Source organism: Bos grunniens, chromosome 19 (genome assembly GCF_055505025.1).
Source record: "Bos grunniens cultivar Pamir isolate PY7600 chromosome 19, Bosgru_T2T1.0, whole genome shotgun sequence".
In the NCBI taxonomy this organism is placed as follows: domain Eukaryota; kingdom Metazoa; phylum Chordata; class Mammalia; order Artiodactyla; family Bovidae; genus Bos; species Bos grunniens.
Window position 1 is genome coordinate 5,021,547 of NC_141183.1, and position 14,064 is coordinate 5,035,610.

The 14,064-nt window shown below is 52.2% G+C and overlaps 1 protein-coding gene across 10 annotated transcripts in view; it reads right to left on the reverse strand.

Moving 5' to 3' along the window:
* SLC39A11 (solute carrier family 39 member 11) overlaps positions 1 to 14,064 on the reverse strand; it is a 289,255-nt gene that overhangs the window by 44,029 nt on the left and 231,162 nt on the right. For all 10 annotated transcript variants that reach the window (XM_086355939.1, XM_086355936.1, XM_086355937.1 and 7 more), the window contains one exon: positions 2,745 to 2,814. In XM_086355939.1, the coding sequence (XP_086212065.1) occupies positions 2,745 to 2,814 (70 nt within the window). The remainder of the gene's footprint in view (positions 1 to 2,744; positions 2,815 to 14,064) is intronic.

The window sequence follows — 14,064 nt, forward strand, 5'->3', positions numbered from 1 at the left end:
CTCCCCCTAGCATTAGTCTGTCTTTCTCTTTTTTATCTTCCTCTCTGCCTCCCACGAAACCCTGCATGGTCTGCAGCATGAGCTAAGGGCAGAGAAGGCTTACATGCCTTGACTGGGGGCAGGGGCTGTTCTGAAGTAAGATCAGAGGAATTTGAAAGGAAGAACCCAAACCACAAACTGTGTATGGATCTGTAAGTGGGGCAGACAGACTGAAGGACAGGGTCTGCGTGAGGCCACCCTTCTTTTGTCTCTGTGGCCGGCATTGTATGGACCCACTCTCCCCACCATTCCCCACACTCCATACCCTGGACACAGGGGCAATGAGGGCAGAGTCAGAGGGGCATAAAATCCCCCCAAGGAGGCTGGTTTATCAGAGGGTTTCATGAGGCTGAAAACAGCCCCACCTCCCCAGCTCGATCGCAAATGGAGAGCCCCGAGGAGGGTTTACATAACTCAGAGGATCTGTCTGGTCTCAGGAAACAGGGAGCTGGGTTGAAAAGACTTTTCTTCTACTTTCTTCAGAGACACGAAGCTTAGCAGAAAGAGCCGGTGACAGAACATTGGAGTTGACATCTTGATGTCGAGGGAGATGAGGTGCCACCAGACGGGAAGCCGGGCCGTGAGCACGGTGCCTGGGGCAGGCTGTCACTGGCTGGCACGGACGTCTCTGGAGCGTGCGCGACTCCCGGGACTCGGGAGGGCCCCTCAGCGCCCAACACTGCCCGCCCTGATGGTCTGCGTGGTCCAAGGCAAGTGGAGATCAGATGGCTGTGCCAGGGCATGAAGCCCTCCCCGCCCCACCACTCCTGGGGCAGGAAGAGCAGCCCGCAGGCTTGATGAGGCCAATCAAGCCCCAGGTCTGGGTGATGGTCCTCACAGTCTGAGGGCTTCACCCATCTACCATCTCCTGGGATCATCGTCATAGGTGTCTTGTTTAATGCTGACCCTGGAGCCGGGGCGAGGGAGCGACTTGCGAGTCTGACAGGCAGGAATGAGAATTGAGAAAAAGGAAAAAACCTCGACCCACGACATGGCAGCCCATGCCTGCGTCCGGGGCTTCGTGGAGCAAACGGGCCCCTTCACATGTAGCATCAGAGCCCAGCGATCCCAGTGACTACACAGACACACGGAGGCCCTAGGGCAGCTGAGGGTCTTGAGGAAAGGATGCGACGGGGAGTAAAGAGACCCCAGGAAAGGTGGGGACTGAGCAGGGAGGGTGGGATTCTGTGAGGAAGTAGTTCCTGGCAACCACAGTCCACAGACCCAGGGCAGACCATTGAAGGAAGCGGCAACATTGCCTTCAGGGGAAAAAAGTCGATTTTGAGATTGTACCGGTCAGAGGGCAGTCGAATGAACTCAGCACAGAAGCCAGTGGCCACCGGACCACCACTTTGAGCCGAATTATGTTTTCAAAATATCGTGATTTCCAGGGACTTCCCTGGCGGTCCGATAGTAAAGGATCTGCCCGCCAGTGCAAGGAACACGGGTTCGATCCCTGGTCTGGGAAGATTCCACATGCCGCAGGGCAGCCGAGCCCACGCGCCACAACCGCTGAGCCCCTGCTCTAAAACACAAGGCAATAGAGAGTAGTCCCACAAAGCGACACAGGCCCAGCGCAGCCACAGATTAATTAACTTAAAAGTTTTGAGCACCTTGAGAGTGCGCTTGTGCTAGCTGTTCCAAAGTCGCCACGGACCCCACCACTCCCAACTATCCGCCCCCGAGCGGCCCCGCCTGCCTGTCCCTACCTGATCGCCTGCACCCGTTTGTGCTATCCTTCGTCCCCTGTGGGCATCTGAGTCTTCTGCCCTTGGATGGATGGCACCGCGCCCTCCTTCAGCCTGGAGGCTGGGGTACTCCTGGTTCTGTGGGCACGAGTGGACCAGGCAGCTCATCTGCACGAAGCCCCCTTATGGTCCCGAGGCTGTGGCCTTATCCCGGCTCTGGATGATCCGAGAGAGGTGGAGGGGAGAAGAACCCACAAGGCCTGGTGACTGTCTCGGGAAGACGGGGGGAACAGGGGCCCAAGGATGACAGTGAGCTTGGCTTGCTCAGCCAGGTACCTGGTGGTGACGGGAGACCAACGGAGAATCAAGCCCTGGGGCTGCGGGAGAACGGCCAGGGAGAGAGCGCCGAGTGAGAAGAAGCGGGGCCCTGGAGATGGAGCGCCGGGGAACATGAGCATTTCAGGAGGGGCCGGCGGACACGAAGCCGGCAGGAGAGCCGGGGAAGAAGCAGACGTGAGAGAGAGGAAATCGGGAGCGGAGGCAGCCAGGGAGAGGAACGCGAGGGCTCGGAAGAGAGGGAGGGTCGGCATGGCCAGCCGTGGCCTTTGTGGCTCTCTGGCCTTTCCATCCGCCTGGGGCTGAATTCTCGGATATGGGACCGGCGAATACCAAGGGCGATCACGGTACTCGAGCCCTGGCGGATTCGAGCATCTGCCGGCGGGTCCCCCCAGAACATCGTCTTATCCTGATTTATCCATTTACAGTGTTTGGAAAACAGCATGCAGTTACATCCACGGTTGGTTTCCAAAACAGCTACCCCTAAGCTAGCTTGCTGAAAGAACTTGGCGTAAGCCTGTTTCTTTGATGGAGCATCTCTCTCAGGTGTGAGCACCCCTGCCCTCCTCCTCGCCTCCACCAGTCAGAGCTGGGGGGCTGGGGTGCTGCACAGCTCAGTGCAGATGGCTCACCCGAGGCACCAGCTGGTGCAGTGCCACCAAGGCATAAGGTGTTGCTTACCTGGCACTCTCGAAGGTGGCCGACGCCGTCTTTCCTATGGCCCCAAATCCAACTCCAACCGCAAGACCCTCTGAAAGAGACATAAAGACGCACGAGGCATTAGGAATCATTCTTCTACAATATTACACATGCATATGGGCTTCCCAGGTGGCTCCGTGGTAAGAACCCGCCTGCCAATTCAGGGCTTGTGGGTTTGATCCTTGGGTAGGGAAGATCCCCTGGAGGAGGAAATGGCAACCCACTCCAGTGTTCTTGCCTGGAGAATCCCATGGGCAGAGGAGCCTGGTAGGCTACAGTCCACAGGGTCACAAATCGTCAGACACAACTGAGCAACTACACAGCAACAATACTTGCACAAAGCCAAAACAAGCAGACCGCTGTGGGCTGGGTTAGGGCTGTCGTCCACCAGGGCAGGGAGATGCATGGTCGGACCCGCTTGGTGGGGGTACCCCTGGGGTACCATGGAAACAGTTACATACTCCATCACACTGGCAAACCTATGGTCCTTTTTGCATACTTTATAGTCACTCAACACGCTTACACTCATTCAGCTGTTCAGAACAGGCAGTTTCTTCACTTCTTCGTAAGAAATCAGAACAACAGGATTTCAGCATGACACAACACAGGTTAAAAGCAGATCCTGCAAAGGCTCATTTCTGAAACAGGTGTGCCGCTCTGTTTGCAGATAAAGGAACTCGACGTAAAGAATGAATCTTACATTTGTAAAGGTCAGTGGATTTTTCTATTACGCGTTGATGTTGAGAAACTGAAGTTTTTGAGTCCTGGAGTTCATTTGAATTTGACTGTTTTAATCCTTTTTGTTAATTAAAAATGCTTGCAAAAAAAGGGGGAGCTTTGATTCAGAGGTCCAGGCTCCTCAGCCTTGATAGTTTCTTGTCCTTTTCTTTGTCTTTCAGAGATTTCCTCCAAGGGTGGGCACTGCAGAAGCTGTCACTCCAGGGAGGAATTTGGATAATAAAAGTTCAAAACTTTCAGGACTGCCTGATGCATCTCACAAGCTTCAAAAAGAATGAATGTCCTTGGTGAGGTTCCACATACCACTGGGGGCTGAATTTCAGGCCTGGCTAGGGTGGATATGTCTAAGGGTTTCAGGCATCCCTGAGATCCAGGGGGAGGCAGCCTCTTACACAGCCCTGGAATCTCGGGAGCTGTCCATGGTCCCGAGAAGATAAAGTTAGAGGACATCTGAGCTGCCTCCATCTGGCCTGTCTCCCACCTTCGGGGAGCCCAGTGTTCACAAGTCTGCTGTTCTCAATCTTTTTTTGTACCAACACAGCCCAGACTACAACCCACTCCCATCAGCAAGTTGTGGTCTCCTCTGGGGCAACGTTCTTCACCAGGTGTCAAAAGCTAAGCAGAGACTGGCCTGGGTTCCCTGACACCAGAGGGGCCAATCCCTCCCTTTGAGAAAACTTGCTTTTCTAAACCATAAACAGCAGCTGGTGGCTCTTTTGTTAAAGATTCTGCTCGAATGAGTCATTTAATGTAAATGGTAGTGCAGCCCTGACAATAGGACTTACATTAATTAGCAAACTAACCCTTTCTAGTTATTTAGCACTTGACTTACTAATGCTCCCAACAGCTCTGGAGGTGGTGGAGGTGGTGGTGGGGTGGGGGGGGGGGCGGGGAGCCGTGCGGGGAGGCTATCCAACTAACGTAGGAGAGAAAGGGCTCCTCCACACTGACAGGGTGTCAAGGGGCAGGGCCAGGCTTGACCCTCAGTCCCCCAATCCCTTCACCATCCCAGTTGGCTGAGATGGGCTGCAGCTATTCTCCCAGGTGTGGGCAGCACAGGCTGGCATCCGAGTATCTGCATCCCAAGGAGGTTCTGAGCAAAGGGAACGCATCCTGCCTCTGCCCCGCCCTGAAGCTTGGCCACTCCCACAACGGGTACCACAGCCTCTGCCCCGCCCCGTAGCTTGGCCACGCCCACAACGGGTACCACAGCCTCTGCCCCGCCCCGTAGCTTGGCCACGCCCACAGCGGGTACCACAGCCTCTACCCCGCCCCGTAGCTTGGCCACGCCCACAGCGGGTACCACAGCCTCTGCCGCCAAATGCACACGCAGTGGCCCCCCAGGTGGCTCAGCAGGTAGAGTCACCCTGCAACACAGGAGGCACAGGACATGCGGGTTTGATCCCTGGGTTGGGAGGATTCCTCTGGAGGAGAAAATGGCAACCCACTCCAGTTCTTGCCTGAAGAATTCCCATGGAAAGAGGAGCCTGGAGGGCTACAGTCAAAAGGGTCACAAAGAGTCGGACACGACTGAGCACACGCGCATGCACATCTTGGCTGTCGGCCAATCAAGTTTCCGATTTGGAATAAAGGAGAGGAAGAAGAGGTAACGGAAGGAGGGAATATGACTGCAGTTGTCTGAAGGTGGAGGAGTGCCTGATAGCTAAACTAATGAGAAACCAAGACGAATGACCCACCCGGCAAGACAACAAATACGGGAATGAAGGCAGAGACCAGCTGGTGGTAGAAAGAACCCGCTGGGTGAAACAGGGAAGAGGAAAAAATGAGACTGGTGTTCACACCCCAGGGCTTCCACCAAAATTGCAAATCAGGGAGATAATTAAGACAAGAATCCAAAGTGGCTGGGATATTATTAGTAAGCCAGGCCTCTTTTCACAGCTGCTGCCATTAAGCCGAGTGCAGAGAGAAGGAAGACCAACTTCCAAACCTGGGGTTATAGGCCCCCGGGACGCAGGGAGCCAGAGTCCCCAGGGCAAACTTGAGAACAAGCTCCAAACCTGCTCTGCCCATTCTGCTCTTCTGCGGGTGGGGGTCTGCCTCTCACCATCTCCCACCCCTCCTGAATCTCTGTCTCTCCCCACCCTCCATGGGGAGGGGGCACAGGCCTTCTGTTCCTCCTTGACCGGGGCACAGCCTCCACCTTCAGAGACCAGCTCTCCACCCAGGGAGAGAGCGTCTCAACCTCCCTTCAGCAAGCTAATCCCGGGCCTTCCCCTGGGCTGTGCCCCTCTGCCTGCAGTGTGAGTCAGTTTTCTCTTGTTCCGGAGGTGGGAACCAGTAAGCCCCCCTATCTCAGATCATTTCTCCACCCTTTCTGTATTTCAGCCATGCCATGCGGCTACTCCCCAGTCAGGGACTGTGACGGGCAGAGACGGAGGGGCTGAGCAGAGAGAAGCGGGTGGTCCGATAATGGGCCTTCTAGCCAGATGATGCTTTACCACTACTTATGCTTTAGGAGCAAATCTGAACGTAATTCATGCCCAGGTCACTCACTGAAAAACAGACACATAACCATCCTGGAGCGTCAGCTGCTGGATGGGACCACGGGGCCACGGGGGTGGCCTCAGGAGCCGCCAAGCGGGCCGGGCAAGCTCAGCTTAGATCCCTCCTCCGCCCACCTGGTCACTGTCGCTAAGCTGGGAGATGGACATCAGGCCAGATGAGGGGGCAGTGCTCACCACACGGCAGTAGGTGTCCCCTCCCGGCCATCAAGGACTCACACACCACAGGGTGGTCCGGCTGCAAAAACAGCTTGGAGGAGGCTTTGGGGGAGACTGGCCCCCAATATGTGAATTCCCCTTCCTGGCCTGTGGGAAGGAAACCCAGGAAGATGGGAACTCTGAAATATCATACATTGATAAAAGAAAATATTGGTCTGTCCAGCCAGGTATTGCCACAGGATTCCATTGCCATGGAATTCCTATGGGGTCTTGAAAAGGTCTAATAAAGGATGGAAGTTATCAACTTAAACTGTTACCTTTTTTTAGAAAAAGTAGTTCGACACACTTTTCTACTGTGGTTTGTGAACCCTGCTGTTCATATGGGATGAAGTTAAGTGTTGGGAAAGATGAAAAATAGAGGTGTTCCAGAAGAGGTGGATTTAACTCCAGTTCTTTCTCTCTTATTATTTTCTTACTTATTTTTATTGAAATATAGTTGATTTGCAACGTTGTTAATTCCTCTTGTACGACGAAGTGATTTGGTTACACAAAGAATGTATTTTATTTTCTTGGGCTCCAAAATCACTGTGGACAGTGACTGCGGCCATGAAATTAAAAGATACTTGTTCCTTGGAATAAAAGCTATGACAACCCTAGACAGCATATTAAAAAGCAGAGACATTGCTTTGCCAATATAGGTCCGTAGAGTCAAAGCTATGGTTTTTCCAGTAGTCGTGTACGGATGTGAGAGTTGGACCATAAAGAGGGCTGAGTACCAAAGAACCAGTGGCTTTCGAACGGCCTTGCTGCGGGGAAGGGCACCCTGGGGCCAGCTGCCTGGGAGGCACACCTGCATCGCTGTGGGCGCGCCTGGCCACACTCTGCCCCGCAAGCAGAGTCAAGGTACAACTAACTCCTTGTGGGGGCACCTTTGGAGGTGCGGGGGGCACACAGTCATGGTTTTATGATTCCTCTAAGAAGTTGGGAGGAAACATTTTTTTAAAGCCCCTTGAAGGACTTCTGCATGAAATTAGATGTTGGCAGTTCTTTTAGGATGATGAATAACCCCGTTTATCCCTCCCCATACTTGACTCTCACCAAAGCATTTGCAAAAACCAGACAAAGAAAAGACTTTGATGCCTCAGATCACTGTCATGCTTTGCGGCACTGAAGGCAGATGGTATCTAGTACAATGCATGTGGCTCATGAGGGCGGTGGGGGGTGGTCCTTGTTTTCTTACTGGGAGGTTAACAGAGGAGGAAATTAACTCTGTGCCTCCCCCAGCCCAGTTCTGTGATTGCCAGCTGCCAGGTGGGGGCCCTCGGGGCTCTTCTGGGTGGGCCCCACGTGGTTGTGGCTCTGATGGGTGAACACGCCCACCCAGCCTTGGGTCATCACGCACAGCGTGGAAAGGTCAGGGGCTGTGTTCTCCCGAGTCCACGTCTTGTAGACAAAGCTGACCTACAGGAGGAGAGAATGTCACGGGCACGATGACATCAAGAAAACTGGCCCTGAAGTGTTTATGTCTCTGCCTGATTTATCCCCTGAAGCCTGACTGCACCTCCGCCCTTCCTTCCTGCATCTGAGATGTGCCCACACCCTTTCAACACCTCGGTTTTTTCCTAAACCATCTTCCAGTTTTACTTTTTCTAAGACTTTAGGCACAAAAAGAGGCTTCATTTCACGCTCTTATTTTGAAGTTAAAAAGTGGTTGCTTTCAATCACACTGCTTACTGCTTTTTAATCATGGTGATATACTTTCCCTTGAAAAAAAAACAAAACACAAAATGCTCAGAAAAAGTCTACAGTAATAATTTCCCTACCTCCAATTCCTATCCTTAGTTTTACTCCCAAGAGGCAAAATATTTCTTAACAATTCTGACTTTCAATTCTCTGATGGGTACCGCTGTCACTTTAAATAACATATTAACATATTGGTTTCTTAAGTTTATCACAGTATTGATTTAGAGAGTCTGTTGATGGCTCCATGGTTTCTTCCTTATCAGTCTTACTGTTGAGTGTCCTTATAAATGTTGAGGAACGTGGAACACATGCTTCCCACCTCTGCTTTATTTCCACCTTTATCAAAATTACAGCGTTTGATATTGCTCTGTAGATGATATTTCATTTATGATTTATTCTCAAGACAATTCAAAAAAATTCAATCCAGATAAAAAGTGAATTTACAATATCGGGGTGCTAACATGGTATTCTCTATATAATCAGGTTGCTATGTGATGAGAAGGAAGAGCAAGCCTAAGGCTTTAAACTCTTCCCATTTGAAGAGGATGGTCCCAAGGCCAAGTGGACTCCTTCCTGACTCCTTTTTGGCATTCATTCCATCTTCTAGGTGTTAATTTTCTAGGGTTTCCCAGGTGGTACTAGTGGTAAAGAACCCACCTGCCAATGCAGGAGACGCAAGAGACTTGGGTTTGATCCCTGGGTCGAGAAGATCCCCTGGGGTAAGAAGTGGCAGCCCACTCCAGGATTCTTGCCTGGAGAATTCCATGGACAGAGAAGCCTGCAGGGCAAAAGTCCATGGGGCTGCAAAGAGTTGGAAATGACTGAGTGAATGAGCACACCCTGCTCTTCAGTTCAGTTCAGTTCAGTCGCGTCCAACTCTTTGCCACCCCATGAATCGCAGTACGCCAGGCCTCCCTGTCCATCACCAACTCCCAGAGTTCACCCAGACTCACATTCATTGAGTCAGTGATGCCATCCAGCCATCTCATCCTCTGTCGTCCCCTTCTCCTCCTGCCCCCAATCCCTCCCAGCATCAGAGTCTTTTCCAATGAGTCAACTCTTCGCATGAGGTGGCCAAAGTACTGGAGTTTCAGCTTCAGCATCATTCCCTCCAAAGAAATCCCAGGGCTGATCTCCTTCAGAATGGACTGGTTGGATCTCCTTGCAGTCCAAGGGACTCTCAAGAGTCTTCTCCAACACCACAGTTCAAAACCATCAATTCTTCGGTGCCCTGGTCTTAATTAGCTACTACTGTCCTTCCTTCCTTCCTTTCTTTCCCAATTGTTACTTTTAACTGTGGTAAAAAACAGATGGGCAAGGAAGCTGGAAGGATGGTTAGGACTAAACCCACCAGGATGAAGCATCTCTTGAGAACTAACAAGAGAAGCAGGAGTGAAAAGAGCAGCAAGCAAGAGGAGGATGGAGAATGGCCTTGGAGCAAATTGATGACGGATGACAGAGCACGCCAGCACCCGCAGAGGAGCGGCAAAGATGATACCGTAAATCACCGTGAAGCACTTGGCAAATTTAAAGTCCGGTGTAAATGCCACATATTAATAAAATATTCAACTCAGCCGGCAAGGTGCTCTGAGCCCAGAGGCCTTCTTTTAATTAATGTCAGATTTGATCCAAGACATGCTCAAGACAGATGAGCGGGCGCTCAGAAAATCCTCCCCTGACCGGCTTCATCACTAACTCCTGCATTCCTGGAGAACCTGCTCTCCTGCCTGACATGTGCAATCCTGTGTTTCTTGTGGGGGGGGGGATGCAAGACAGATGTGGGCTACCCCTGGAGAGTAGGGAATAGAGGTGAGGAATATGATGTTGTTGTGACCCCAATGGGGGGGCGCGGTCAGCGTTCTAAAAAGAAGACTGAGATTTGAAAGCGCTTCACCAATTACACTTGAAAGCTTTCGCACAGCAACGGAAACCATCGACAGAAGGAAAAGACAACCTACTGAACAGGGGGAGATATTTGCAAATGATACGACCAGTAACGGGTCAGTACCCAACTACATCCACGGCATCCCAGTCACTGCTCGAAAACCAAACAACCTGATTGAAAGATGGGCAGAAGGCCTGAATAGATGTTTTCCAAGGAAGACATGCAGGTGGCCAGCAGGCACAGGGAAAGACACCCACATGGCTAACCTCAGATTAGCAAAGCCTGGCTGTCGACAGCAGCAGGCGGCCGCAGGTACGCCGCTGTCAGGTCCCCAAAGGAGCGGTGTGTGCTGCCCTGACCTTGTGTCCGTAGACCCACCACAGCCGCTCCTTCCACCCTGCTCAAACTCGGCTCTCTTCTTCAGACAGACAACCAGCAGGCCAAGGGAGCTCCAGGCTCCGTGGCGTCTGCTCATTCCTGCTTGCTGTGGCTGCCCTGGCTTTCAGGGCCCATCTGGACTGTTGCTTGTTTGGGATTGAGGACGTAGGCCTATGGCCTGCTCCAGCAGATAAACGTTTGGTTCTTCTAGAGTGTTCTCACCCTAGACTGTGGTTTGCAGATGGCTGCTGTGTGGTGGAGGTGGAGACAGTCATACCAGGATCTCCAGGGAGGGGCTGTAACCGTGGAAAGGCTTTCCGTGGGACTTAGATTCTCATCTGTGAACCCTCCAGCCGCCTCCCCATCTTCTTGCACGCATGCGTACATGCCTGCATGCTAAATCACTTCAGTCGTGTCTAGCTCTGTGTGACCCCACGCACTGCAGCCCGCCAGGCTCCTTTGTCCGTCGGCGTCTCCAGGCAAGAATACTGGAGTGGGTTGCCATTTCCTTTTCCAGCCCCATCCTCCTCTCCTCCTCCAAAAGGAAAACCAAGGTCCTGCACATCAGTATTTTCCAAATGGAGCCCCACGGAGCTCCAGTGACCACGGAAATGGGTTCTATAGTCAAATACTGTGTTGAACCACCTGAAATCACTGCTATTTAACTGGTGCTTTTTTTTTTTCTGGGACTATAAAACAGCAATCTCATATGGTCCAACCTAATGAGTTCTGGAAACTTTGAATATTCAGATTTCACATGAACCTTTAAGGCCTGAAGAATTCCCCGAAGTGAAGAAACCTGTACAACTTTGTTTTCCAAATGGAGTTGACACCAGAACCCTTTTATTAGATAACACCTGTTAACATCTTGCAGAACCTGTGTTTTGTAGGATTTTTTCCTTGGGAATACTGCCTCAGATAATTCAAGATAATTAAGAGCTTTCTAACCCTTATGGCAGAAAGTGAAGAGGAACTAAAAAGCCTCTTGATGAAAGTGAAAGAGGAGAGTGAAAAAGTTGGCTTAAAGCTCAACATTCAGAAAATGAAGATCATGGCATCGGGTCCCATCACTTCATGGCAAATAGATGGGGAAACAGTAGAAAGAGTGTCAGCCTTCATTTTTGGGGGGCTCCAAAATCACTGCAGATGGTGACTGCAGCCATGAAATTAAAAGATGCTTACTCCTTGGAAGGAAAGTTATGACCAACCTAGATAGCATATTCAAAAGCAGAGACATTACTTTGCCAACAAAGGTCCATCTAGTCAAGGCTATGGTTTTTCCAGTGGTCATGTATGGATGTGAGAGTTGGACTGTGAAGAAAGCTGAGCACTGAAGAATTGATGCTTTTGAACTGTGGTGTGGGAGAAGACTCTTGAGAGTCCCTTGGACTGCAAGGAGATCCAACCAGTCCATTCTAAAGGAGATCAGTCCTGGGTGTTCTTCGGAAGGACTGATGCTAAAGCTGAAACTCCAAGACTTTGGCCACCTCATGCAAAGAGTTGACTCATTGGAAAAGACTCTGATGCTTGGAGGGATTGGGGGCAGGAGAAGGGGACGACAGAGGATGAGATGGCTGGATGGCATCACTGACTCGATGGACATGAGTCCGAGTGAACTCTGGGAGTTGGTGATGGACAGGAAGGCCTGGCGTGCTGAGATTCATGGGGTCGCAAAGAGTCGGACACGACTGAGTGACTAAACTGAACTGAAGCTGGGGCTTCCCAGGCGGCGCTAGTGGTAAAGTACCCACCTGCCAATGCAGGAGAAGTGGGTTCAATCCCTGGGTTGGGAAGACCCCTTGAAGGAGGGCATGCCAACCCACTCCAGTATTTTTGCCTGGAAAATCCCATGGACAGAGGAAAACTGGGGGGCTGCAGTCCATAGGGTCACAAACAGTCGGATACGGCTGAGCAACTAACCACAGCACAGAACAAGCTAGTCTCAAACCCGCCTCCCCATCACATTACTGTATTTTAATAAAAGGAAATTCACTGTTCTGTGTGTCTTATTCAACTCACAGGACTTACTGACTGCTTACTCCATCCCTCCCAGGCATCTGCTTAGAACTGCAGGTGCACTGAAACACGAACGTTCTAGCCAAGGAAGCCGCCCTCTAAGAAGGAATGGCCAGCCTGATTTGGAAGACTCAGGGAGGGCTGCATGGAAGAAGCGATTTCTGAACTGAGGCTTCGTGGAACTTCCTAGATTAGGAAGCTGGGGGGCAGCACCCAGCTCCCCTGGTCACACCCAGTTCTGTTCTCAAAGCCTGCCTCCCAGGAGATCAGGTTACCTTGTTAGGGCAACCACTGACCGAAACCACCCGCCCTTTCCAAGCATCACAGTAAACACCTGTATGAGTTCTCTCACAGCAGGAGGTCCTGGTCAGGACCGTGGAACTAATGAGTTACCACCAACCAGAAGAATTGGGGAAAAGGCAAAGGGAGAGAGGGGATCCCAGTCCGTGCATCCAACCTCCCAGAACCCTTCTGGCTAGAATCTAACTACTGAGCGACGCTCAAGCTACCAGGAACGACCCTGAGTCAGAACGATTGGCCAGAGACAACCCGGAATCTAACCCCAGCACCGTCAAACCCCAGGCTGCTAGCCGCGAGGCAGAGCCGTCCTCCTGGTTCCCTCGCCTGCTGCTCTCCCCCCGGGGGCCCCTCCCAATAAAGTCCCTCGCTTTGTTAGCACATGTGTCTCCTCGGACAGTTCATTTCTGAGCGTTAGACCAGAGCCCGCGCTCGGGCCCCCTGCCTGCAACGACCTGGCAGATGTGGTTATCCGTCAGCTGCTTCCACTGCCTGTTTGCTTCGTCCCCTCCGATCTCCCTTGATGATGGTTTATTCATTTCTTTCAGATCCAACAGCTTCACCATATGCTCTGAAGTTAAGAGTCCAGTGGGGGCCAACCACTGGACTCTTCCCCATGACCCCTTCCCCTCTGTCCTCGAGCCTGTCTCTGAGCCTTGTCACGTATCTGTCCAAGGATGCCCCGTGTGGCCGAGTGAGGGGCTGTCACGATAGCTGATCTTCTGGGGAAGTGGGAGATGAGTGGGGTCACAGCAAGGGGAGGGTGCAGGGGGAGCGGTGTGCCATGCTGTCCCCCTCGGTTTGCGAGCCCTGGCCCTCCAGAGTGGCAAAGCAGTGACGGAAATGAGGGTAAAACTCTTCTGCTTTGCCGAGGGCAAAGGGCATTTCTACAGTCTAGAATGATGTCCTAACCACCACCCCCATCCTACCCCAAATCTCCCTTTGTTCATCTGTAACAACAACTGAAGTGGACCCCCCGCCCCCACCCAGGGGACTGTGCACTGGTCCTGGGCCCTGGGTCATTAACAAGGGTGGCCGACTTCCTCTTGGAGTTCCAGCCCTTGGGATTCCCCTGTGATGACTTGCTTTCCCCTAAGGGAGCCCCAGGGTCTGTCTCATGAACAAGACGAGCATAATCGGCATCAGCAAGGAGACAGAGCCGGGACCACTGGGGCTGGACCGAGTGATGGGGCTGCAAGGCACCCGACTCTTGTTCCCAGATCAGGAGTTTGGGTCGGACCCTGCATTTAGCGACAGCTGTATCAAATGTCTGCCGCTTGTAGCCTGGAAAGAAGAGGAAAAGTGAATGACAGCAGGGGTGGGAGACAGCGGTCAGTCACAGGGTTCTGCAGACTCTCCACAACGGGTCATCCACCCAGGGATGGGGGAATCACGTCAGTCTGACGGGGGTGCCCCCCGTCCACTGACGTGCAGCTCTTGGGGAGCTGGGCCGGCCAGTGTTGCCTCCCTTTCCAATGAAATCACCAGCAAGGCACCCCCGCACCCACCAACTTTTAAAAGCAGGTCAATTGCAAGCTGGCTGTTTTTCAAGCTGGTAATGAAA